Source organism: Ictalurus punctatus, chromosome 23, assembly GCF_001660625.3.
Source record: "Ictalurus punctatus breed USDA103 chromosome 23, Coco_2.0, whole genome shotgun sequence".
NCBI classification, from domain to species: domain Eukaryota; kingdom Metazoa; phylum Chordata; class Actinopteri; order Siluriformes; family Ictaluridae; genus Ictalurus; species Ictalurus punctatus.
In genome coordinates, this window is record NC_030438.2 from 1,357,978 (window position 1) to 1,384,380 (window position 26,403).

General features: G+C 39.2%; 1 protein-coding gene across 5 annotated transcripts in view; it reads left to right on the forward strand.

Moving 5' to 3' along the window:
- Positions 1 to 26,403, forward strand: part of prkag2a (protein kinase, AMP-activated, gamma 2 non-catalytic subunit a) — an 87,872-nt gene that overhangs the window by 14,242 nt on the left and 47,227 nt on the right. For 4 of the 5 annotated variants that reach the window (XR_006980921.2, XR_001810327.3, XM_017453645.3 and 1 more), the window contains exon 3: positions 795 to 1,086. Coding sequence is in view for 3 of the 5 variants with exons in the window: in XM_017453645.3 (XP_017309134.1) it covers positions 795 to 1,086 (292 nt within the window). In the remaining 2 variants the exon portion in view is untranslated. Of the gene's footprint in view, positions 1 to 794; positions 1,087 to 21,135; positions 21,733 to 26,403 lie in introns of those variants that run through there. The other variant, XM_017453647.2, reaches the window with a different exon arrangement.

The following is a 26,403-nucleotide window of genomic DNA, read 5'->3' on the forward strand; positions in this document are numbered from 1 at the left end:
ACATTTTGTAGTGTTAAAACCTGGAGCTGAAATTATGTCATGCAGTTACACAAAATAGCCCATAATATTGCGGTAGGGTACTAAAAAAAAGATTGAGATTAAGTGTCCCATTATCTCAAGAAATAAACCTGTTCCTGGAAGGTATGGAGAACATACCTCAACAGCATCATGAAGACCAAAGAGCTATGAAAACAAACAATGACAAAAGTTGTGGAAAAGTATCAGGCAGGGTTTGGTTGTAAAAATATTTATATCTTTGAACATCCATCGGAACACCATTAAATCCATTATTAAGACATGGTATGACTATGGCACAACTGGAATTAAAGGAGGACTTCCAACAAAAGCCAGTGAGAGGGCATTAGTCAGAGAAACATCCAAGAACACAAGGGTAACCCTCAACATGATACTACCACCAACATGCTTTACAGTGGGGATAGTATTCTTTTTGTAAAGCTTGCTTTGTGAGAAGGCAAGAAAGTTCCATTTTGGTCTCATCAGACCAGAGGATCTTTCGTACCTGTTTGCTGAGTCTCCGACATACCTTTTTAGCAGGCTCTGAAGTCCAGGGGAGGTTCAAAGTTTGGGATGTTTTATTATAACCAAGCAATGATAGATAGTTTTCTACAATTTCCCAGACTTTGTTTGATGGCTAGTTGTTCCCTGTTCTCCCATGTTCTCTCATGTTCTCTAGCAAACTCTGGGAACAGAGTCTTTGTTTTGTTTTTTACTTCTAGAAATGAAATTGAGTAGTTAATTGGTAGTCATTTCTCTCTTTTGGGTTTTACCTGTAGGGGGAGATCAGCTGCCACTCAGCTAGCCCAACTAAAGGATTTTTCAGCAGGAGTCCATTTAGCCGGCCCTCTAGCCCCATGTCGGCTCCAGCGAGGTCCAAAACCAGTCCGGGGTCACCAAGAACCATCTTCCCTTACCCCCTACATCAGGATTCCCCACCTAAATCACCCCGCCGCCTCAGCTTTTCTGGAATCTTTCGCTCATCCTCCAAGGACTCCTCTTGTGCCTCCCTGTCCACTTCCTCTTCTGCCTCTCCTGTCAGTATTAAACTCTTCTCCCGTGCCAGGAAAGGTAGGTATCCTCATTTAACTCTTGTCTTTGATTGTATGCTTTGGTGGAAAGATAAAACGCAACTTATTTTATCTATTAAAGGATCACAGTAGGGAGATAATATGATTGACAGGGTTTGGAGAAGTCTGGATTCTGGATTCGGTTAACGTGCTTTGTTCAATTTCATTGTTAGACAGTGCTGTCAAAGTTTTGTATTGCATAGAAACAGTAAAAGGCACAGTGAATAGACTGCGGTTCATCTAATTCATACTGACCACCCATGCTTATCCTGTCATGAATTCCCCCAGTGCAGCGAGCACTTCATGGTGTGCTTTGTTGTGGTTTTTGTTTTTGTTGTTGTTCTGCCTCCGCACACGTCCTATCATTGGTCTGTTCTCTAATGTGTGCACTTGTTCTTAGTTTGTGCACAATGGAGCACAAATCTGAAAATGAAAATTAAATGTGACCACCTGTGTGTGTGTGTGTGTGTGTGTGTGTATATATTTTTAATGACTTTGGTCTGTTTTTCGTACAATGCGAGCTTCACTGTATTAGTATACATACAGTGCATCCGGAAAGTATTCACAGCGCTTCACTTTTTCCACATTTTGTTATGTCTCAGCACTGTATATGATCTTCACTGTATAAGTAATGTTGAATAATATTAGAAGTATTAAAGATGTGAAGGCTAGGAATAGAAATCCAGTCACATGACAACAAATTTAAGCTATTATTGTATTTATTTGATGAAATATTCTTATTGGACAATTTTAATCCTTTGTGCAGTAAACACTTTAAATATCAGTTTGCAGTAATAACACTAATATTCTCGGATAGAATCAGAGTAGCATGTCCGTTCCCCAGCATCTCTAGACAGAGTGGTTTTTACCCCAAATCACCATGGAGCTCTTAGTGATTTGGATAATTATATGTCGTGTTGATTTAATTGGTGCATGAGTGTTTTTCAGCACCGCAAATTCCAGTAAATGAATTCTGGCACTCCCCGCTATGACCTTTTAAGCAGAGTGATTCCTGAAAACTGCCTGAAAATTACAGTAGATGGCTGTTACAAGCTTCTCTTCATTCTCTATGACTCTGTCATTCTTGATGATATAGGTAGCACAGTACTTTTATTAAAATCGGTCTGTAACTTGTACATGTCCTTAATGGTTATGATTCGGAGCGGATGTGCCAAAGTATATGCAGTTAGCTTTATGTTAATCAAGGAACCAAAAAAACCACAAAGTAGCCTTTCACAGACAGGAGCATCTCTGAAAAGCGTCTGTGGTTCTTGATGACCTCCTTTATAGAATGTTGTTAAGCAGAGAATCAACAGAAATGGTGATCTGGCTTCCTAAAACTAAACAACTGTGCTGCTGACCCTGTTATTTGTAGCTATTTCGTAATTGTATAATCATGCAATTAAGAGTAGAACAATGTCCACAAAGCTCCTGTTTCCTTAATTCGTTTAGTCTACATGACAGCCCTATTCAGTTTACTTGCAGGCCACACAGAAAATTATGCAAGCATTTTTTTAAATAAAGGTGTCTTTGGACACCGTTATCATCTGAATGGGGCGACCCATAATTAGAAAAGGGGGTAATTGATGTACTGTCAGAGGCTGGAGTATTGCAGTGGGCCTCACTCTCTGGTAAAGTATGTGTAAATGTAGACCAGAGGACATGGAATAATGGCATCGTCGACATTGGGCTGTGATTTGTCCAGTTGCAGTGCAGCATGCTGGGATACTATTCTGGGACTGGCAAAAATCCTGGCATTCTGATTGACAAGGCAATTTGTAGAGTAGAATCTCACAATGAACGAGAGAATCATTTACTAAGAGTTACATTTACTGAGGCTAACATTTAGTGCTGTTTCTGAAGTAGCTTCAGACCATTTCTTGATTTGATCTGACCCCCCAAGCAGGAGCTATTTTTTTCAAATTGGAAAGGGTACTGGGTTAGGAGTGCCCGTGGAATTTTAGGAGCCTTGGTCAAGGGGTCAGTGGTAGCAATCGGACAGTGTTTGGATTAGAAAACACAATCTTCGACAAGCCCTTTGACTCCAGTTATAACTGAATTTTGAGAAAATAAGTTTTCTGTTCTTGTCTTAGTACAGGAAAACACAAGAATTCTTGTCACATGTACTGTATAGTACAGATGCAGTACTATCAGTAATAGATTCAGCAAACCCTCTCTGATCTGATTAGTGAAGTGGCAACGCTGCTAGTATAAAGAAAAGTCGACGATGAAAACAGAATGTTGAAGGCGTTTATTTTCCCTGCGCCAAATTCAAAACAGATGTCTCGTCTGTTCAAAGTGTATGGAACCATTCAAAAGTGATCATATGAAGTGCCACTGTGAAAGGAATCATAACCACGTTGAATTGCCGTATTTACAGCCATGAACTAACCATTAATGATTAAGCAGTTAACTGGTCACCATTCAGTCATGGTATCCACTCATCCAGACCAAAGATTTTAGAGGAATACTCTTGAAATAGACCCTGTAAGGGTTTTGCAAGTATCACAACCAAAGAACCAGTGAGGATTGTTGATTTAGTAGTGTGGGTCTAGTACATTTAGCATTTTTCCAGCTCTAGCTCACTTGAAAAGCCTGCTATTCAGCTCATGATGGCCTTGGTAATTGTTTCATTAGCCGATTATTTGGCAGTCATTGGCAAATGAAGGTACACACTTGCGCTCTATAACGCCTCGATATCTGTTTTTCTTTTTCCTATATCTGTTTGTGAGATGCTTGGGATAAACCGGACCTGAGAGAATCTCAGAATTATAAGGTGCTTGACTTTGCATACATGTTGCATGTATATTATAAATGTGCAGCATAAACTCTAGCTTTCTAATGCACAACTACATAAAATATCAACGGATCAGCTTCCTGATACTGAATCAGATCATCTGTCACGATGGGTACTCTTTGTCCGCTCATCAAGCAGCAGTGTGGTAGTGTGTAGGTGGCTATGTGTGGGCGAACAACAACCTCCCCCCATGCTGCTTTCCCTGGATGGGAAGCAAGCATCTACACACACCCTTATGTCGTTGCTCAACCCAGCTGGACCATTCCCAGCCCTTCATGGGGCATACACGCAGCTCGCAGAAAACCCAAAGCTATTAATCCTTCGTAAGGAAGAGCGGGACAGGCTGTCTCCAGTCGGCTAGAGAAAAATAACAGGATTGGCAAAACTGCTCATAAGAAGCTAAATATCTTAAGAGAAACATTTCAGAAGATTTGGAGTGGTTATAGAACAGATATTGTGACTCTTGCATCACATATTAATTCACTGTTCTTTATTTGTTCTGTTTAGAAGAGGGAAAGTAAATAAAATCAGGATAAACAGCGCAGCTACAGACAAGTGGCAACAGGAAAAACCAGTTGCTCTGTTATGCTGTGGGCATTTTAACAGAGCCAGTTGCTACGAGCATTTTACATTCGCCGGCATGATTTGGCTCCACTTGTCCACTTAGAGGAAACCGTCACGACAAATCAATACAGTTATTCTGACTAATCTGTCTGATCATCTTTATACCGTGATGAAAGATTTCTATCATGTTGGAAGTGGTCTCTTCCAGGATGAACCCCTGTCCACAGGGTACAAGGGCGCACTGAATGACGTGATGAGTATGACAATGATCTAAATCGTATGCTGTGATCTTCACTCATCGCATCTCAACCCAATTGAACACGTATGGGAGATTTTAGGCTGGTGCGTTAGCACTCTCTACCACCGTCATCAAACCACCAACTGATGGAATATCTTTTAGAAGAATGATGTTGATCCCTCTAGTACTGTTTCAGAGACTTCTAGACTCTTTGCCAAGGCACACTGAAGCTGTTTTGCTGGCTCATGGTGGCCCAACACGTTATTAAGACATTTTATGTTTTTCCTTTAATTTGTCATTAGTCTGTAACTCACTAGAGTGAGTATGACTGTAGCATACCTTTTTGCCCAAACAGCAAAATGAAAAATGAAAAAATCATTCGTGTTTTCACAACTTTCACATCTACGCAGATGATAGTCTGTTATTAAAGACAAAGAGGGACGGAGGAAGGAATTTACCGTCTTCGATTGCAGTATATTTGTGAATATTCAGCACTTCATTCCAGATGAGTTATTGCCATATATGAAAGAGGGACAAATCAGAATGAGTAACCAGCAGTTCTTGCACAACTACTGAATGTTTACATGGAGGGAGAGTTGACCGAATGCAAGATGCATTGCTATTGGATATTGTGTCTAAAATTTCTGACATAACCTGTATGAGGAGGAGAGTTTGGCTCAACAGATACATGTTTGTCACGTTTTCCTATGCTGTTCCCAGATGGATGCATTTCTCCCAATTCTCCCAGGCCGACGCACATCAATATGTGGGAACTTTTGCCTGTGTTTCTGGTTATTACAGGGTCTTTGCAGTCACCTGAAATATCCTTAACAAGCCCAAAAAGCTGTTTTCATTACCTCCTTTTACACACTCATACAGAAGGCAGAGACTGATTAGACATTTATTATCCCTGTAGATGTCAAATTAAAGATTTGGAGTTTGTGGTCATGTTGGAGTCAATAATTACTTCTAAGGCCATAAATTGTGTTCTGAAAGTTTTGAAAAATAACATTATGCTGTGTCATCTTCCACGTCTCACGGCAGAGGCACAAGGAGGTGCAAGAGAGCAAAGAAGTCTTTGTGCTCTTTCTTAAGCGTTACTGGACGGATTCAGCCACGTGATCCTGCGTAATTGTTGCTCATGCTTTGTTAAAGCACTGATGCCAAGTCATCCTCCGAGTCCCACGTCAGAGCTACACGAAGGTGCAAAGAAAGCAACGGCGTCTGAGCGCACTAGTGAAAATGCTTGTATTTGTTGCATTCTTTTCTAATTTAATACAACAAATTTTATTTACAAATTATATTATTGACAATAACTTGAGTGAAAAGTAGAATCTTTGAAATATTGACACGAATTTCAGAGTTTATTAGTTTTTAGTACATCCTCTTTTTGCTTTAATCACCCACCGTGTGCACTCAAGCTGGCGTGGACTCCACACGTTTTTTGCAAACGCTTATGATCCATTTCAGATCAAATCCATTGGAGTGTCTTCTGAACACATGCTTCAATAGAAGAGATGAGCCATGAGGTTCTGAGACTTTTGGACCCCACTGTATCTGAAGCATAGCCAGGAAGTCTGTGTTGTTGATTGTTGATTGTTTTTGTTTTTGCGGGGGTGGAAATAACATCAATGAAATTGAAAATGATTGAAAATGATTCATAACCCATCAATATCAATGTTATTATATTTATTATTCTTAGCACTATTAGACTGTTTGACTTCTTAAGGATGTACCAATCCTTTAAATTTGTTCAAAGGAATCCAGAAGAGGAGATACTAGAGGAGATACTAGATCAAGGATAAAGAAATGTATGAGAAATCATATTGAATAAAACATGTATGCGTGATATACACGCGCAATAATGTTTTAAATGATGTCCATTCACTGTATAAACACACCGTGTTGAAGATGCAACACGTCATAGATAAGGTGAGTCACTTTAAAGTGTCGCTTCAGTGGGCAGACGACGTCTCATTAATCAGTACATTCGCCCTTGATGCTTCGTGTCCTTTCCTTGCATTTTCTGTGGACTTGAAAAACCTAAGAATAAGCATGCAAGTAGCTTGTGCTCCCTCGTGTCCTTTTTGCTTCCCTTCCCCGCTTTCTTGTTCCTTTCTATGCTTTCTTGCTCCTTTCTTAAAGAAACAAGAAAGCAAGGAAGGGAAGCAAAAAAGAAATGATTAAGCACAAATACAAAAACTGCATATTCTTAGGTTTTTCAAGCCTACAGAGCCACCAAGTGGTCAGAATCGGTCTGAAAAGTTTCCTGTTTGATCTAAAACATGGCGTTCATTGGTAGAACGATGAGCCAAATGTTCTTCAAAGCCATGACTGGAATAAATGGGTTATGAAAGTGATTTGATAAACTTTTTATTCATTGAATTGTAGCTCCTACATTTATTATTATAATTATAATAATAATAATAATTATTATTTTCATATTTAGGCCACTAGAGGGAAATAAAGTACATAAAACTACAGGAGGCACATGCCACCAAAGATAGAGAAGAAGATCTTAAAGCAACTTTGTTACATAAACTTCTAAGGAAAAGACAAATCAAACAAATAAAAACAATATTTATACACGAATACAAGAGGGATTTTTTGGGTGAGGTGGATGGTTGTTGCAGGAAAGTTGTCTGTGAATTCAGTTGCTTTAAACCTTGTTTTAAAGTAATATAAATGACTTTCTAGACCCCATTTAGACCTGGGTTTTAGTTTTACATTAAATTTAGATTCATTTTGAATCCTGTTGCTCCATTTACTTTAAACCGAGATTTCATTTTCCATCAGGAATTTCTCTTCAGATGTCAGATTTGGCAGCATAGAGCTACTGCATATTAGATTATTAAAGTAAAGGTTTAGCACCAAGATCAGTTGATTAACTTTAAAGATTGTTTACATTCATTCTAGGTGATGTCACACACCCATCCAATACAATACAGTAGTGCTGGTGCTGCTGAGATCACAGTGAAATACAGCACTGCAGATCATTCAAGAAGGAAAATATACTACAGAGTGTTGGGTGATGAGACATTTTCTATTTAAAAGCATTGCTTCTGGTTTAAATTGTCATTTTGGGTGCCACATACACGCACGCACGCACGCACGCACGCACACACACACACACACACACACACACACGCACACACACGCACGCACGCACACACACACACACACGCGCACACACACACGCGCGCACACACACACACATATCTATCAGCCTGATAATTAGTAATCAAAGAGTTATTAAAAATAATCAAAAAATCATCATAGTGTGTGTGTGTGTGTGAGAGGGGGGGGGGGGGGGGTCATACCCGCTTGAGTTTTTTTGCTTTTAAAATGAGAAACCTCAGGGAAAAAACACCAAAATGTCTAAACTGTCATGAACACAGGTTCACTATAAATAACAAAGAAATTTGGCTAAACCACTTTCAAAGAAAATTAAAGGAAAATGGCACTAAAGAACTTCCTGCAAACTGGAGTGGATCCTAACACCGGAGCAGACGAGAGAGAGAGAGAGAGAGAGAGAGAGAGAGAGAGAGAGAGAGAGAGAAAGAGAAAGAAAGAGTAACCAGAGATAAACTGGAAACTGCATCAAATCTTTCCTAGCACAACGAAAATGATTAATGCTTTGAATGAAAAATAATTAAAAATGGACAACCAACCGAACATGAGAAATAAAACAATACCTGGAAAAATAAATAACTCATTCAAAGCCAATCAACAGAGGCAACTGGTAAGCAAATAAGAACTCTTATTCTCACAAAGTACCTTTGCAAGGACAAATTTGAAGAAAAAATTCAATTGAAAGAAAGAAAGAAAAACCTTAAAAACCAATTTAGCAAAAAGATAAATGCTATGCAAATTCAACATAGCAATAGAAGAGGACATTCTGGGTCCCACAGCTTTTGATCCACCATTTAATTGCCTTGCTCATCAAAGATGTGTAAACTGTAAAGCTATGGCAACAACAGCAGCAGGGGACAGTGCTCGCACCTTTTGCGCACCCAGTAGACGCCCAGTCTGAGAAGAGCAGACAACAATACAAAAAAAAAAAAAAACCCATAAAGAAAACCCTGAAGCTCTTTACAAAGACAACTCGAACAACCAACAGTATGGCACACAGCGTTCTGCACTTTTTATGAGTTAATACCAAAGTCCGGTGAAAATTACATGTGAATAGCCTCATCGGAAATATATTTACTGAAAAAAATGTTGACACGTTGAATACTTCTTCCCCCCGCTGTATATACACAACTGTTTGAACTGATGATCTTGGAATCTGCAATTGTTTAGAAATGGCTCCAAGAGACCTTCCTGACTCGTGTAAATCCACCATCCTCTTTTTCCGATCTGCACTGTGCTCCTTGCTCTTTCCCACAGTACTGTGTGTTACATGTTCTATATTCTAGACATTATATATTTGTACATAACAACAGTGTTTTAGAAAAGGGTTTATCTCTCTTTTAAAAACAAAATCTCGATACCTCAGCCGTGAAAATGACCTTGTCTATCAGCGTGTAGAATATCCAAGGTTTAAACTCCTCAGCCTTGGGCCTGAAGAGTCTAAATACAGATTTCTAAAACAGCATCAAAGACTTAGATATTGTAATTCTAAAGGAGACATAGAGCAAGGCAGATACCTCCATCTACTGCCCCCCAGTTACAGAGAAATTGTATCTTCCCAAAAACTCAGCACAGTACACCAAGGTAGAGACTCAGGTGGACAGATAATTTGGTACCATTCTAAATTTCACAGCTATTAACACAGTAAAAACGGGCAAATATCATATCCATCTAAAACTCGATAAAAAATCTCTCCCATCACAAAAAAACAACAACATTTTCTTATGTGCCATTTATATCCCACCATCAGAGTCCCCATACTACAGTGAAGACATGCTTTATACATTAGAAAAAGAAACATGCTATTTCCAGGCCCAGGGGAAATGTGCTTATATGTGGGGACCTAAATACAAGAACGGGATTATGGCCTGATTTCACCGACGCACTAAGTGTCGAGGCACTAGGTACATTAATAGTAATTTGAACTGTATAAGTAACAGTATTGTGCGTCTTCATAGAAATAACCGTGATCATATGGTCAATGAGAATGGAAACGATCTCCTGCAGCTCTATCGAAGTCTGGGTCTGCACATTGTCAATGGTAGAACATGAGGGGACACTTTATGGAGATTTACATTTTGCTCACCTCTAGGGAACCGCACAGTAGATTATATGATAACTGACTTAGACCCATAATCTCTCAGCGCATTCACTGTTAAGGCACTAAGCCCCTTGTCCAATCATAGCCAAATCACTGTGTATCTCAAAAGAACAAATACTAACCTCAGCACACAACCCAGTAAGGTGTACCACATCAGAAAACCATACAGATGGACTGAAAACAGCACAGAGGAGTACCAGAAAGCAATAGGCAACCAAACAATACATATGCGTCTAGATAACTTTCTGGATGCCGCCTATGCTCACACTAAAGAAGGGCTCAGTCTGGCTGTGAAAGATATAAACCACCTGTTTGAAAAAACAGCAAAACTATCAAGTCTAAAGACGAAAAATAGACAGAACCACATATCCAACAGCGACAAGAATTGGTTTGAGATAGACTGAGAAAATATTAGGAAATAATTCAGAACACTGTCTGATCAAAAACATAGAGCTCCAAATAAAACAGAGATTTGCCTCCATTACTGTGAAACACTAAAACAGTACAAGCACACACTTGGAACCGAAAAAGCACAATACACCCAAAAGCAATTGACAATAATTGAGAAATCAATCAAGACAAACCAATTCTGGGACAATGGGAACAACCTGAAAAAAAAAAAAAAAAACTCATGATGAAGAATTAGCCATCCAAAATGGTGAAATATGGGGAAGCTATTTCCAAACTCTTTAAAAGTGGGGACAAATTTGCCCCAAATAACTTCAGGGGAATTTGTGTGAGCAGCAGCCTGGGAAAGTTATTTTGTAGTATAATAAATTCTAGACTTTTGGAATTCCTTACAGCACACAATGTCCTGAAGTCACATTGGATTCATACCAAATTATCTGACCACATCTACACGTTACACACTCTAACTGAAAATATGTTGTCCAAAACAAAAGGGATTTTTTTCTCTCAGGTGGAGAGAGAGAGGAGGCATGATGACATAGCGATCTGATGTGTGTGTGTGTGTGTGTGTGTGTGTGTGTGTGTGTGTGAGAGAGAGAGAGAGAGAGAGAGAGAGGGAGAGAGCGGAGGCATGATGACATAGCGATCTGATGTGTGTGTGTGTGTGTGTGTGTGTGTGTGTGTGTGTGTGTGTGAGAGAGAGAGAGAGAGAGAGAGAGGGAGAGAGCGGAGGCATGATGACATAGCGATCTGATGTGTGTGTGTGTGTGTATGTCTGTGTGTGTGAGAGAGAGAGAGAGAGAGAGAGAGGAGGCATGATGACATAGCGATCTGGTGTGTGTTTGTGTGTGTGTGTGAGAGAGAGAGAGAGAGAGAAAGAGAGAGAGAGAGAGAGAGAGAGAGAGAGAGAAGGCATGATGACATAGCGATCTGGTGTGTGTGTGTGTGTGTGTGAGAGAGAGAGAGAGAGAGAGGAGACATGATGACAAAGCGATCTGGTGTGTGTGTGTGTGTGTGTGTGTGAGAGAGAGAGAGAGGAGGCATGATATAGTGACATAGCGATCTGGTGTGTATGTATGTCTGTGTGTGTGTGAGAGAGAGAGAGAGAGAGAGAGAGAGAGAGAGGAGGCATGATGACAGAGATCTGGTGTGTGTGTGTGTGTGTGTGTGTGAGAGAGAGAGAGAGAGGAGGCATGATGACAGATCTGGTGCGTGTGAGTGAGAGAAGAACGTCTATAGCAGCGTCTAGACCTCCTGCACACCTTCTGTCAGACATGGGCAGTGTCAGTTAACCTGAAAAAGACTAAAATAACGATATTCTGAAAAAGACACCGTCGCCAAGACCAACATCGTAATTTCAAATTAGACAACATGCCCCTTGAACACACTCAGAACTACACGTACCTCGGTATAAACATCAACAACACAGGAAACTTCAATAATGCTGTGAACAACCTGAGAGAAAAAGCACAAAGAGCTTCTTATGCTATTAAAAAAAAAATCTCATTTGACATCCCAATCAGAATCTGGCTAAAAATAATTCAGTCTGTTTTAGAAGCCGTTGCGCTTTATGGATGTGAGGTCTGGGGTCCGCTTACAAACCAAGAGTTTGGTAAATGTGACAAACACCCGATAGAGACCCTGCAGGCAGAATTCTGCAAAAATATACTACAGGTGCAATGAAAAACTCCAAATAATGGCTGCAGAGCAGAATTAGGACTGGACTCGCCACAGTCCTAAAATAAATAAAAATAAAATAAAATTAAATTAAAAAGAGGCATTCAATCCCATGCCCACTTAAAAAATAGTGATCCAGAGAGCCTCCATTACAAATCACTGAGATACCCAGAGCTAACCCCAGTGAGAAGCCTCCTCAGCAAGCTGGGCTTAGAGCGGAGTTTAATAATAATATATATCATTTTATACGCTTAAAGTGCACCTATTACGGTTTTGAAACGGGCCTAATTTTGTTTTAAAGTTCTCATACAATAGATCTACATGCATCTAAGGTCAAAAAACACTTTAATGTGCTCATAATTTTAATTACAGCATTATTTTATCCCCCTCAGTGTCACAAACGACTCGTTCAATGATCCGTTCTAAAGGATTCATTCTAAGCTCCTCCTTTCAGAGAGCATACTCTGCTCTGATTGGTCAGATGTCCCAGTCTGTATATAAGTATAAAAAAATTCAATGAGGCTCAGATGCAACAAAACGTGTACGTTTATTTTAGCACTTCTGTCAGTGAAACAACTCAACTAGGGCTGCAACTGACGATTATTTTCACAATCGATTGGTTGGCCGATTGTTTTTTTTGTTTTTTCCCCATTTAATTGGATGGATGGGGGGGGGGTGTCAAACTTTAAGTACCAATTTTTCGTTTATTTAAAATAAAATTCACAAACTGAGTGTTACAAATATAAACTTCTGACTAAAACTTTACACAACTGTTTGTCCAATTATATAAGACTGAAAAGAACCCAACACACACACACACACACACACACACACACACACACACACACACACACACCCCAGAATATATATTATTCATTTAGGACTGTAGTTTAATAAAGTGCTTTTTGTGCATCCATAAAAATAACGCATAAATACTTTATATATATATATATAAAATATAAAAGTTTATTTTATATAAGTTTATATTATATAATAGTATTTATGCGTTATTTTTTATGGATGCACAAAAAGCACAGAATTAAACTCCAGTCCTAAATGAATAATAAAACTCACTTTCACTGCACCTTGTGGTTTCCGTTACTCGCTGCCCTTAGGCATATTGTTTTGGATATAAACATAAGTTTGTGATCGTGCCTCACTGTCGTGTGTCCGTGCTACACAAGCTCCACTTTGTAAAGTTTGATCTTCTCTGTGGTGTTCAATATAAAATGCCCCCCACCCCCACCCCCACCCCGCCTTAGAGGACTTGGAGGTCTCCCACTTTCTTCCTCATGTTGGGAATAAAAGGTAACGTTGACATAAACAGTAAACTGAAGAAAATCATTGTCGGTGACTCGGGGTATCTGATAAAACTAGCGGCATCACATGACGTGCGTATGACGTCATGTGCCATCGACTAGGAAGCGGCTTATACTTCCGAGTGGCGTGAAACACGGTCGCACGTTTCTCTGACGAATAATTTATTTCTTTTACAAGTGTAGTATACCACAAGCCTATGAAACGTAAAAGAAATTAAAAGAAATACCAGTAGGATGGTAACCTAAATAATAATTTAAAAATCTAAATATTACATAAAATGACAAAACGCTGCTGGGTGACAGCCTGGAGATGGCTCCTGAGCTTTATAGCCTAGTGTTAGCCTGTTTAACGCTTAATTTTTTCCCACAAAGCTGACAAATGGCTTCACCCAAATCTATTGGTTCACCTCTCTCGTTTTACACGAATCCAAAATGTTCCCAGATCCATCGCAGCGGCAGAACCCGAAGTGAAATCAGAGTTCGCCTGACTGGATTTTGCCACGCTCAAACAAACTCGTGCCAAACTAACAGATGACGCCATATGAGGTTTGATTGATTACGCAATTTGTGTATTAACATAAAATCTCCCACTATATGGTAGGCTATAAATACAAATGAATATTGCAACAGTTATCATCATTATTATTATTATTATTATTATTATTATTACACTTGTATACAAAATGTTGTACTTTGTACTTGTCACATGTACATGAACGTGGTGTGTGATGTGGCACTACCGCAGGTGGAGCAGTTGTCATTGCCACCGTCACAGCCCTAAACCGAACTACACTTTTTAACAACATGCCCTAATTATACACAAGTTAGGGAAACATTTTCCCCCATTTCAAAACCCATGAAAAAGTCTTCAATCTGATGCCAAATAAGAACAAACTCCCACACCTGCAAGGAGAAGCCTCAGGAAGCTCAAACCCGGCCTCCCAGTTTGTGAAGTCCTGTCACGACAAATGAGTAACCAGTGGAACAGGGCCACGAACCACACATTAACATCAGCACTGTAAGAATAACAGCAACAATGCTTTGGCAATGCAAGGCCTTTTACCATGCCAATAACGCTACTTGAATCTGAGAGAGAGAGAGAGAGAGGGAGAGGGGGGGAGGGGGCATGATCGCCGAGCCCCACACGAATTTATGGAGATACTAGAGATCCTGATCCTTTCAGCCTCTGGATGGAGCTCAAATCTTCTTTAATTCCAGACTGCTGGGACTACGGCTGCTCTTAACACCATACAGACTTCATATAAATCCATAATGAACTTTTTCACACTATCTGTTGTTACCCAGATGAGGATGGGTTCCCTTCTGAGTCGGGTTCCTCTCAAGGTTTCTTCCTCTTAAAACATCTTAGGGAGTTTTTCCTCTCCACCGTCGCCACTCAGTGTCTTGCTCAGTTGGGATAAATTCACACCTTTAATATCTGTAGACCGTGTTGATATTTCTGTAAAGCTGCTTTGAGACGATGTCTATTGTAAAAAGCGCTATACAAATACAATTGAATTGAATTGAATTGAATGATGACTGATAGCGATCTGGTGTGTGTGTGTGTGTGTGTGTGTGTGTGCGTGTGTGTGTGTGTAAAACCAAAAGTGTGTGTGAGTAGTTTTCATTGCACATGCCTATGTAAGAGAAAGACAGTGAAGGGGTTTTGGATGTGTAACTTGTGATAAAGTCTGGCCTTCCAGCAGTTTGTGAGCTTGTGAGCCTTTCCACTTACAATCCTGGTTACCAGGCAATAGCTAAATAAACAGCTGATTGGAAAACATAAGCAGTCATGTAGTTACTTTCCGAATCAAGGGTTTGTCTCTGTATTGTGACTGTCACACTCAGCACTCACGGCCAGACCGAGGCCTCGTCATATGTTCCCTTCACGTCTCCATCTTTGGAAAAATAACGCCGGTGTTTCTTTAGATTTTCACTGGAATGTTTTTTTTTTGTTTTTTTTTTATAGTATCCTCATTTCTGACAGGTGCAGTTTTGCAATTGTGACTCACTAACCTGAATCTGTGATTAGATTGTATTTAAACTACTATTGTGCCAGAACTGCCACAGTTGGGCCCTTGAGCAAGGCCCATAACCCTGCCGTATAATGGCTGACCCTGTGTGCCGAACCCAGCTTCCTAACAAGCTGGAATAGGCCAGAAAAAGAATTTCACTGTGCTTTAATGTATATGTTACACATAAAGGCGGCTTCTTCTTCTTTTAAAGCGACATAAGCCAGTCTTAACTAATCTGAATGTGAGGCAGATGGCCTTTAGCTAATATTAGTCCTTGTGGCGTGTGTTCCACTTTATACATAGAGTAAAAGATAAGGCCATTCACCTCTCAGCTTCCCCTGCTGAAATATAGAGAACCCCTTATAGACCTCAGACACACATAGTTCCTCTGGGAAGTGCACGTTGTACATTTTTCGAGACTTGAGCCACCTGAGTGGCATGTAAGTTCCTGAGAATGAAGAGACACTGGATGCTACTTTGATTCGGGGGGGGCAGAACTGAACTCGCATTTGGATAGGTTAAACTGAGATCAGTACTAAAATTTTTACATCCACCCTGGGTTTCTGTTTTCACTTGCTTCAGGCAACGTCTGTATAACATGTTTTTAAATGCCTACACAACATTTAATAGCACAACACCATGCCATGCACTTATCTTGGAAGCCTGCGTATATTCACGAAGAAGAACTGGCATAATTGACAAGTGCATCTCATAAAAAATGCACACATTGTCTTAACAGATCTGGGTTTGTGCACTCGTGCAGTGTTCATGTAGTGATCCTATGTGGGTCAGTTGTGTTCCAGGATGCTGTGTCCACATTTTTCAACTTTTGCAAGCCAACTTTGCCAACGTTGTTGCCAGATCAGCGGTGGATTGTGCTTCCCAGTCAAAATAACACATGCTCTCAGCATAAACTACAGCAAATATTTTGAGCTACAAACATGTAAAATATGGGCGCTTTCATTGTCCTGCGAGCATCAAATCTGACCGTTCACCCACTCTCAGTCCTGATATACACCTGCACTCTCAAACAGTGTGCCTCCTGTTCGTGTCCACACTCACTGAGCACTTTATTAGGAACACCTGTACACCTCCAAATTAATGCGATTATCTAATCAGCCAATCGTGCATCAGTATTGCAGTGCATAAAATCGTGCTGATACGGGCCAGCAGCTTCGGTCACCGTCCACATCAACCACCAGAATGGAGAAAAAATGTGATCTCAGGGATTTTGACTGTGAGATGATTGTTAGTGCTAGACAGGTTGATTTGAATATCTATAACTGCTGATGAACAACAGAATGAGCGGCAGTTCTGCAGATGGAAATGCTTTGTTGATGAGAGGTCAACAAAGAATGGGCAGACCGGTTCGAGCTGACAGAAAGGCTATAGAATCTCAGAGGACCACTCTGTACAATTTTGGTGAGCAGAAAAGCATCTCAGAATGCACAACATGTCAAAACTTGAGGTGGATGGGCTACAACAGCAGAAGACCACGTCAGGTTCCACTGCTGTAAGACAATAACAGAAAGCTGAGGCTGCAGTGGGCACAGGCTCACCAAATTAGACAGCTGAAGACTAGAAAAACGTAGCCTGGTCTGATGAATGTCGATTTCTGCTGAGGCTTGCACAAGGTAGGTGCCAGAATATGGCATCCGTGAACCTAACCTGTCTTGTGTCGACAGTCCAGCATGGTGGAGGTGGTGTAATGGTGTGGGGAATGTTTTCTTGGCACACTTTGAGCCTGTTAAGACCAATCAATCGTTGCTTGAATGCCACAGTGTATTTGAGTATTGTTGCTGATCATGTGCATCCCTTCATGGTCATAATTTACCATCTTCTAATGGCTACTTCCAGCACGATAATGCACACTTCCTGTCACACAGTAAAAGTCGTCTCAAACTGGTTTCATGAACAAGAGAATGAGTTCAATGTTCTTTGGTGGCCTTCCCAGTCACCAGATCTGAGTCCAGTAGAACAGGCACAATCATTCACTGGGACATTTTTGACCTTACATTGAATGGAAATTTTAAACATAAAAACAACGTTGTACGTTTTGGGCGTGCTACATAGTGCATATTTGATATTCAGCTAGATTCGATACTGATCCTGTGTTTCAGATCAGTATCTGCTCTAACATGCCCTTAATCGTGTCCTTGGCCTGTATCACATTGTTTCTTTACTACACTCAATAAAGTTCATTCTGTCCAGATTTCTCTTTGAAGTATTAATAAAGTGACCAAATGAAAGGTGGACCAGCAGACTGTATCTGGCCAAGGTCCAGCAGGACAAAGTGACCTTCAGTATAGAACAGTGCAACTCTAAGATTTCCTTGTTCTTGGCCTATCTCCCTCTCAAAGGAAAGTCATGCTCAGTGTTGGAAATAGAGACAAACAAAACGAAGCTCAGCTGCAGGCTTTGAACTCGTAAGAAACAGGTGAACTGGAGCATTGGCACTCTGGGACTTGCCTTTGGTAAATATTTAACAAAAAGCCCTGATATCCTATGGTGCATATTATAAACTCATTAGCTGGAAAAAGGGAAGGACATCTTATTTCATCTGTGATCTGAACTGTACTTTGATTTTAAAAAAAAAAAAAAAAGAGAGTTCTTTTCCCTCTTATCTGCTGCTTTGAAAAGGTGAGGGACGAATTTTGAGTAATATGTTCCTCATATGCCACGAGGACATTTTGGATTTTTTTATTTTTATTTTTTTTAATAAAAAGGTTGTTTCTGAAAGCTTTAGCAAGGCTGTGGACTTAAGAAGTCAAGGAAAAAAGAAAGGTAATTAGACCAAGCCTATTTTAATACTGCTTACATAAGCGTCTCTCTTTCTGGTGTACTGGGAGTCTCTTTTGTGTTTGCAATTATTGGATGGGTTTGATTAATTTCATGGTCCAAGTGTATTATCTATGAATAAATGGCGCCATTAAGAACAGGCTGTTCATGTGGTTTAAAGGTTATTAATTCTGGTGAAAATCTATTAGCCAGTGGGGCTAGTTTAGAGGGACTGGATTTTATTTACCTTTCTGATATCATGTCAGTATTAAAATCCTAAAATATATTTTGTTATATATTAATGTTTTGTTTAGAACTTATCAAATTTGTTACAAATTACATATCGGGGTTTGTAACTAGTTTAATTAGCAGTCATAAATTAGATTTGATATGCAGCCAAATTCCAGTTCAGCAAGTGCTGCCTTACACCACCAGTGAAAGAAAAAAAAAACTGTATATAAAATCGGTGTTGGTCCTGTCTCCGTCCCTGTTATGGCACTGGTTGATTTATCCTAATGTATTCACCTGTTCTGTGTCTCACCTTGATTAGATTGGTTATTTCTGCCACATGTTTTTGTTCCTCATTGCAAAATCTTATCATGCTTTTGTTTCAATAAGTCTAAATCTTTCCAGTGTTCCTGTTTTTTTTTTTTTGGTTTTTTTTTTGTCTCACATAGTACTTCTTAGTTTTGAACCTTGCCTCTTTTTGTATTTTGATTATGGATTCTCCTGCTGTTACGCTATTTGCCTCTGTTCTGACCTAGCTATGAACTTTGATGATGATTGTTGGAGTACAATTAATAAAATACATGCTGAGTTTCATGCATCCCATTTTACCATGTTAAAGCGGGGAACATTACATTACATTGTTTGAATATTTTAGTCTTACAACAAGGCTCTAGATAGGTTATAACATTAGGTTATATAATTAGGTTATAATTAGGTTATAACCCCCCCCCCGACCCCAAACTATGTTCACATCACCACCAAATTTGAAACATGGTCACTGATTTCTCAGAACTGGATGAAATATACTGTTCTGTACACAGTGCTAAATCACCTTTGCGTTTGTTTGGACCAAACTTAAGAGAAACTTTGTGGCTGGTGAGGGATTTGGAAATGACTTGTCTTGACTGTCCTGCCTTGATTGCTATATCTGTTACTTTGGGCTCTGCATTTCCAACCCCACCACACTGGTTCTCCAGTCTCCCTGCACCAGAAGGTGCCCTGCTTTCATTTTGCCGCAGTTTTAAGCTGCTATGACCTCTGTGCCTGTCCTCCATTCTTGCCTTTTCTACGTGTCCCATTCCTTAGCCCTAACCATCTTCAGCTTTTCTTTCCTTCATCTTTGTCTTGCAGTTCCTATATTTAGCCTTATTCTCAGTTCATTTCTTAGAGTTCTACTCGATTTTCTTTATCTTTGCCTGTCTAATCTTGTTTGTTGGACAGCTCTGGCTGTATTGACATGGACTCTTAGAAAGTCCCTAATAAGGCAATCTTGCACTTGCAGCCTAATGCTTAAGACTTACCAACATGGCAATAACAGATCTGGGATATTACAAAGTAAATGAAATGGAGATTATGTAGAAAAATTAGAAACTTTTGTGACACCTATCTGCAATAAACAATACGAATAAATAAATAAGGTTTTCATTTGACTCACCTTTGTATTATTGCTCTTCTTCTTCTTCTTCTTCTTCTTCTTTTTTTAAATAATAGCATTCAGATCTCTCAGGCCCTCCTCCATTGAGGAAACAGCTATCAAGGCATTGCACATGAATAATGGAACACATAAATAATGCAGCAACCATCTAAAAAGTTAATGACGTGTCATTCATAAGCCTTTCCTTAACTTGAACTCAATAGCATGTAGCTGTATGTAGCTATCAATGTACTTTATACTTTCATTTGACAATGCCAATGGCCCGTTTTTTTTGTTTGTTTGTTTGTTTTTGTTTTTTTTAATGGGCCAGATAGTTGTTTTAAAAATGATAATGCAGTAAACAGGAATGGCCTCCCATGGTGCCTTTGAAGTAGCATTGCGCTATGCACAGCATTGTGGGGGGGGGTTTATGTATGTTTTCCTACAGGAAGAAATGTTTGAACGTAATTACTGGCTACAGGATTGCAGGGAAGACCAAAAGCTGTGTGTGGCCTAGTTTCTAGTTGAAGTCTGATTTTGTAAGCACTGACAACAGGAACGTGTGATGTCCATATTCTGTTGTGTTTTTGTTTTTGTGGGTTTTTAATTATATGTACCACAGACGGTATAGGCATATGTTAAGAATGAGTTCATGAGAGTTCATACTCTGTATTTGTTTTGCAGTGAAAACCATTGATTACAGATGAACTCATGCACAGGCTTTCTCTCTGCAACATTTTACAAAGTGTGTCTCTTTGTAGTTTGTATGCCATAGTGACTAAATTCAGTTCATATTCTTGTGTTTAGTACTTGATGATTAAAGTGTCTGAAGTAAAACTGTTAGTCCAGGAAATTGGTTTAATCAACACAACAGTGTAATATAACCCCCCCCCCCCCCCCCCCCCCCACACACACACACACACACACTGTCTTTCCTTGTGAGGACTTTCCATTGACATAATTACTAATATGGCTAATTAATGATATGCCTACACCTAAATCTCACCTTAACATCACCTTAACATTTTGTCTGTTTTTTTTTCTTTTTCTTTTTAATAAATGCTGCAGTTTTAGGAAAAAAGCTTGTCTGTTATAGAGACAAGCTAATGTACCCACAAGGTCAAAATCTCTGATATTCCTATCCATTCGGTCCCCACTGAAATATAAACACACACACACACACACACACACACACACACAGACACACACACACACACACACACACAGACAGAGAGCGAGAGAGGGAGCGAGAATGAATTTAGACAGATGAAGTGTCTAAAAGTGGGAGGGAAGTTGCCTTGTAACCAATCACTGACAAAGGCTCTTTGAGTGTGTGTTGGTTTCCTTTTACAGTGTCTCTGCAACTTGGGCTATTTTAAAGACACATACTCACAGCTGCACCTGACAATCTGCTGAAGGGAGGCCAACTCTGTGGCCATTAATCCCAGGTTGTGAAAGTGTAAGACAGATGAAGATAGGAATCCAGAGGAAGAGAGTGTAATATACAGAAATACCGAGTGGCTGTCCTTTCTCCAAGGGAGCTCAGAAAGTTCTTTCCTACTGGGACCAGTGATTGGCTGCAAGCCTGCAAGGCCTAACAGCTCGTTGCCATTGTAACTCTCATTTGCTCTGCCATCTGGAAGAGGGATTCCTGTGCTTGCTATTAGCGTCAGTGGATAAGTTGCTAGTTCCTGTTGCTATCAACGTGAAGCTGCTGGTTTTGAGGTGCCTTGCTGTGTATTTGGAATCAGAAGTGGGTAGCGAATCAGAACGTCATGGTTAAGCTGCGCTGAGCTGTGTAACTGCTCATGCTCTTGGGTAGGCCAGGTATGCTCACCCCTACACTGCTCAGGCACTCGGCATTCCTCGGACAGCCATGAAGAGATTCAGCAGCCTGAAAGGAAGCAAGAAGCGCAAGGAGCATGAGGACAGGACAGGGAGACGCCAGTCAGAGCCCCATGGCCTCCTGGGAACAAGTAAGACAACAGTTTAGTGTGAAACTCTGTATCCATGCCAAGTCTTTTACAGCTGTGTGTGAATTCAGAAAGGGTTACTTGAGACTTTAAAGCATCTTTAATTTAAAGCATATTACTATGAATAACTGGAAACCAAAAGATTCATTGTTTAGAAAAACAAAACATCTTAAATATATAATCCTTAAATATATAACATCTTAAATATATAAAAAAAAGCATATAACTTTTCTTTAGCAGCACTTTCTTTACTGCCACTGAGCAGAAAAAAGACCTCTTTAATCGATGTTATTGGATAGTCTAGATTTTGACCAGTGGGGAAAGCTTGTAATATCTTTATGAAGATGTACCAAAGGCCATTACTGTAGTCATACAAAAGAGGCCAAGCATAATATGAACCGATAAAGGCATATATCTAGGAGCCGGATCAAAGTGTGCTAGGAGAGACGAATAATAACGGCTGTCTGTGGTCAGCGTTTCTAGGGTCTAGTAAGAATGAAGCTTATAACATGTGTAGTGCAGCTCATTTGCAATCTCTTTGATTGTAGGTGTGTACTGGAAGAGACGAATTGCCATTGTCACAATCTTGTGTTTGGAGTTTGTGTAGTTCACCGATAACCTAACTTTAAACATATCAGTTAATAAAAGTCTGGGAATCAAATTCCTATATGATAAGTGATTGTAGGAAATTGCAAATCTAAGGCTTCCTTGAATTCTAGTGAGTTCTGGGAAGGTCTTTGTTGTTCTTAAAGAACAAATAAGATCTATAATGCATTTACAGATTACTGCATTATAAGCCTGTAGAGGCTTATTGGCAGTTAAGGAGAGGATGAATCTGTGCAAATGAAGCTAATGAACATAGATTTCACTTTCCCTATGATAAGACTAAAGGAGAAAAGTGCCCCAACAAGCAGGAACTGAAAATGGCTACATTACCCAGCAGATCAGCAGATCATACCCAGCACCATATCTATGGATTGCATAGTCATTCATTTTTTAATTCAGTTTGCTCAACACTGCAACGTTTATATCATTGGCAAGTTAGTAATACAATGGGGGAAATTATTGAATGCGTCAATTCTTTTCAAGTAAATATATTTCCGATGAGACTATTCACATTAAATTTTCACCAGACACCGGTATTAAGTCAAGAAATCCGCACATATAAAGAAATCCAAACATTAAAGTCCATAAATGATGTTATGTGTAATAAAGAGGAATGACACGGGAAAAAAGTATTGAACACGCTAACTGAAATGTATTTAATACTTAGTGGAGAAGACTTTATGTTAAAACTTTATGGAAAATTATATGTTACAAAAAAAACAAAAAAAACCCAGCCAGGTGTAGCCTTGTAGCTGCTGAGTTTAAGCATAATATTAGAAATATTTGTAGGCACAGTAGGACATATATACCGACACTGATAGACAGGTCAATGCGAAGAAGATAACCAGATTTTGATTTGTTACAGTGATTTTAGCTTGAAAGTTTTGGAGTGGTTGGTAGGCAGTGGAACTGCACTAAATACTGGTCCTGGCTTGAGTTGATGCACTTAAACATGTGCTTAAATCCAAGGCCAGAATTGTGCGTAACCAATAAGTGCCTCTGTTTTACTGAAACTCACATTTTCACACAACCTCAGTCTGTAATTACAACTGAGGTCTCAATACTAATGTGTGCAATTTTGGTATTAATCCACCACCTATGATAAAAAAAAAAAAAAATTCCAAAATAAATAAAAATAATGTAGTATTTTAGCATCTAGTAGACATCCTTTTTGCCTAGAATTTCCAGAAATGTATTCTTGTCATTTTCTCAACCAGTTTCTTGAGGAATCGCCCCGAGATACTTTTTAAACCGTATTAAAGGAGTTCCCACCTTAGCTTTATTGTAAAAAAAATAAATAAATAAAAAATGTTAGTTTTCTAACATTAAGAAATTAATATGCTGGCACAATTATATTTTTGTCTCCAACACTGATTTCAAACATTTAATCATATACCTTCAGATCAAAAGTTTTTTAAGCTCATGAGAAACCTTTCAGTCGAGTGTCTCCAAACTTTTGACCCGTAGAGTACTTGTAAAGTCATAAGTTGTTTTTCAAGGCAGCTTGGATTGTGACTGCTGGTTTGTAGTGTCCGAGACATTATTATTCTAGCTAACATTTGATACATTGGTATAAAGCTGCCGTTAGTTAGCCTAGGCATGTTTTTCCATATTCGTTGGAACAAAACATCAGTAACTAAAATCAGTGTGTCATGTGAAGCAGAGGTCTTGGCAGAGGTATGATGTTTTCGGGTTGTCCATGCGTGCGTCTGTCCACGTGCCTGCGATTTTTCTTTACGTGATATTTCAAGACCGAGTGGTTGAATGTTTATAGTGAATTAACTCATTAGAGTTTCGAATCGATCCAAATGTCTGAAATAGTTTTTCTTTAATAGCTTCCTTTCTGTTTTTCACACAGAGATGTTATTTACACGTTGATTTTCAGGAACTCGAGGCCCATTTTCTGTGGCTACCTTAATTTTTTGCCATCGGTTCATCCATCTGTCTGTCAGTCCGTCTCTCAGCTCGTCTTGTCTGTAGCACTAGAATCTCCGTCGGTAGGAAGTTCTTACCGGTGCTACATCTGAAAAAATACGTGAGTTCGTATAGACGTATCCTCGCTACCGTCAGTTGAATTGACTACATTTCGGTTTTGATTCAAACATGGACGATGTATATTTTTAGGATATTTGAGGCATACATATTAGTAACAAGAAGGACTAGACTTGTGCGCAGCAGAGGCGTCCCTGTCAGGGCTGTTGATGTGGAGTTCTACTTCTTTTGTTTTTGTGAATCTTACTTGTACCTTTTACTTTCATACTTGATTGAGTTTATACTTTTATACTTTAACTTCGGTGAATAATCTGAAGCTGTACCTTAACGTTTACCAGTTAAGTTATTTAGATGAGTAAACTGATTGATTTGAATTGATTGAATTTTAATTGATACTTTAACCAGAGATGGTTAGTGTTTGTCTAAACAGAGCCATTATAATAACATTGTGAAAGATTATTACAGCAGATATTTTAGAACACTGCAGTGACATTATGTTTAGCCTAACCTTAGGAATACTCAAACACGTTGCAGCCTTCAAGAGTATGAAGCTTGTGGCTAGCTAAAATGAGTCTGAGACTGCCTTCTAGCCTTATAAATCACACGCCTACATTGACTGTATAGTCTACCTACACACATTGTATATTTGCTCTCTGCTATACAGTTCATTCTGCCTAAGCAGCTTTCACTCGAAAGGAAAACGAACAGCACAGATAGAGGCTCACACTTCAGGAGCTTATCTTATCCACAGGAATAGGTGTCAGTGGCAAGGGCTAAATTAAGAAGCCAGCAAGCTGGAATTCAATCCAAAATGGCACTGATTAAGCATCTGAAATGTCAAGAGATGCAGCTCTTGGATATCTCTCACACTTGGTGGCACTTCTGCTACTGTATGTAAGTATCTCTTAAACAAATAACTAAATATTTACCACACAGCTGGCCCATCATATCAGCCCAGACTGTCAATGGGATTTGTCCTAATTAGGTAGGAAGTTGAGTAATGTAGTTCAGCCTTTGTGAAGCATATAAAAACCTCACGTATCAACTGCTGTTTCTTAAAAGGTGACAAAGCTCGACAGCACGCTTTGACAAGGGTGGTGTTCAGATCAGATCTGCTCTTCATATCCACCACCTATGATCTGTAGGTGTTATAAAATATATTGCACACACATGATCTGGTCGTCTGCTGAAATGACCTGCTCAACCTGGTATGAATGGTTTAGAATGAAAACATGGGTGCAGTTGATTTAAAAACTCCACCATGAAACACATGAAATATGTTTATACAGAAATGTTTGTGATGGGCTATAGTGATTCTGGTGCTAATTGTGTGTTTGTTTGTTTGTTTGTTTGTTTGTTTGTTTTTTTTTTTGCACAATTGAGTATCACATTGATTATAGATATTGATATGCAAGCCATTCATGATGAACTTTTCATTTACATCCTAGTGGATACCAATATATTTGAATATTAAATGCTATACATCTTTTCACTTTGTCTATATATTTTATATTTATATATATATATATATATATTTAAAGACTTTTTCATCTTTCGGGGTGGGTTTTTATGCTATGTGAGAAAATGTAAACTGTACCTAGTGCATTTTTTAGTTCCGCTTACTAAGTAGAAGTTAGTACTTGTGCTTGTTCTTAGTAGAAGGCTGTTCCACTATGTAAAGTAAGGGTAGCTGGTACTGCACTGCTTGATATGCTATTATGTGAATTTCTGATGCACCCACAGTGAGAATGCTAGCAAATTAAATAGTAATTAGATAATGAGTGAACATGATGAGTGGTAAATACATTCATTTGTTTCCCAAGTTCAAACTGTGACATTAAATATTAAAACAGCAGTAGGTTACGTGTGTGTGTGTGTGTGTGTGTGTGTGTGTGTGTGTGTGTGTGTGTGTACAATGACCACAGTGTGTGTGTGTGTGTGTGTGTGTGTACGTGTGTGTACAGTGCCCTCCACTAATATTTGCATCCGTGGTCTTTACTTTTTAAACTTTTGATCTTTTGTTCAAAAGATTCACAAAAATACTCTGCTCTCATGGATATCAAACAATTGCAAACA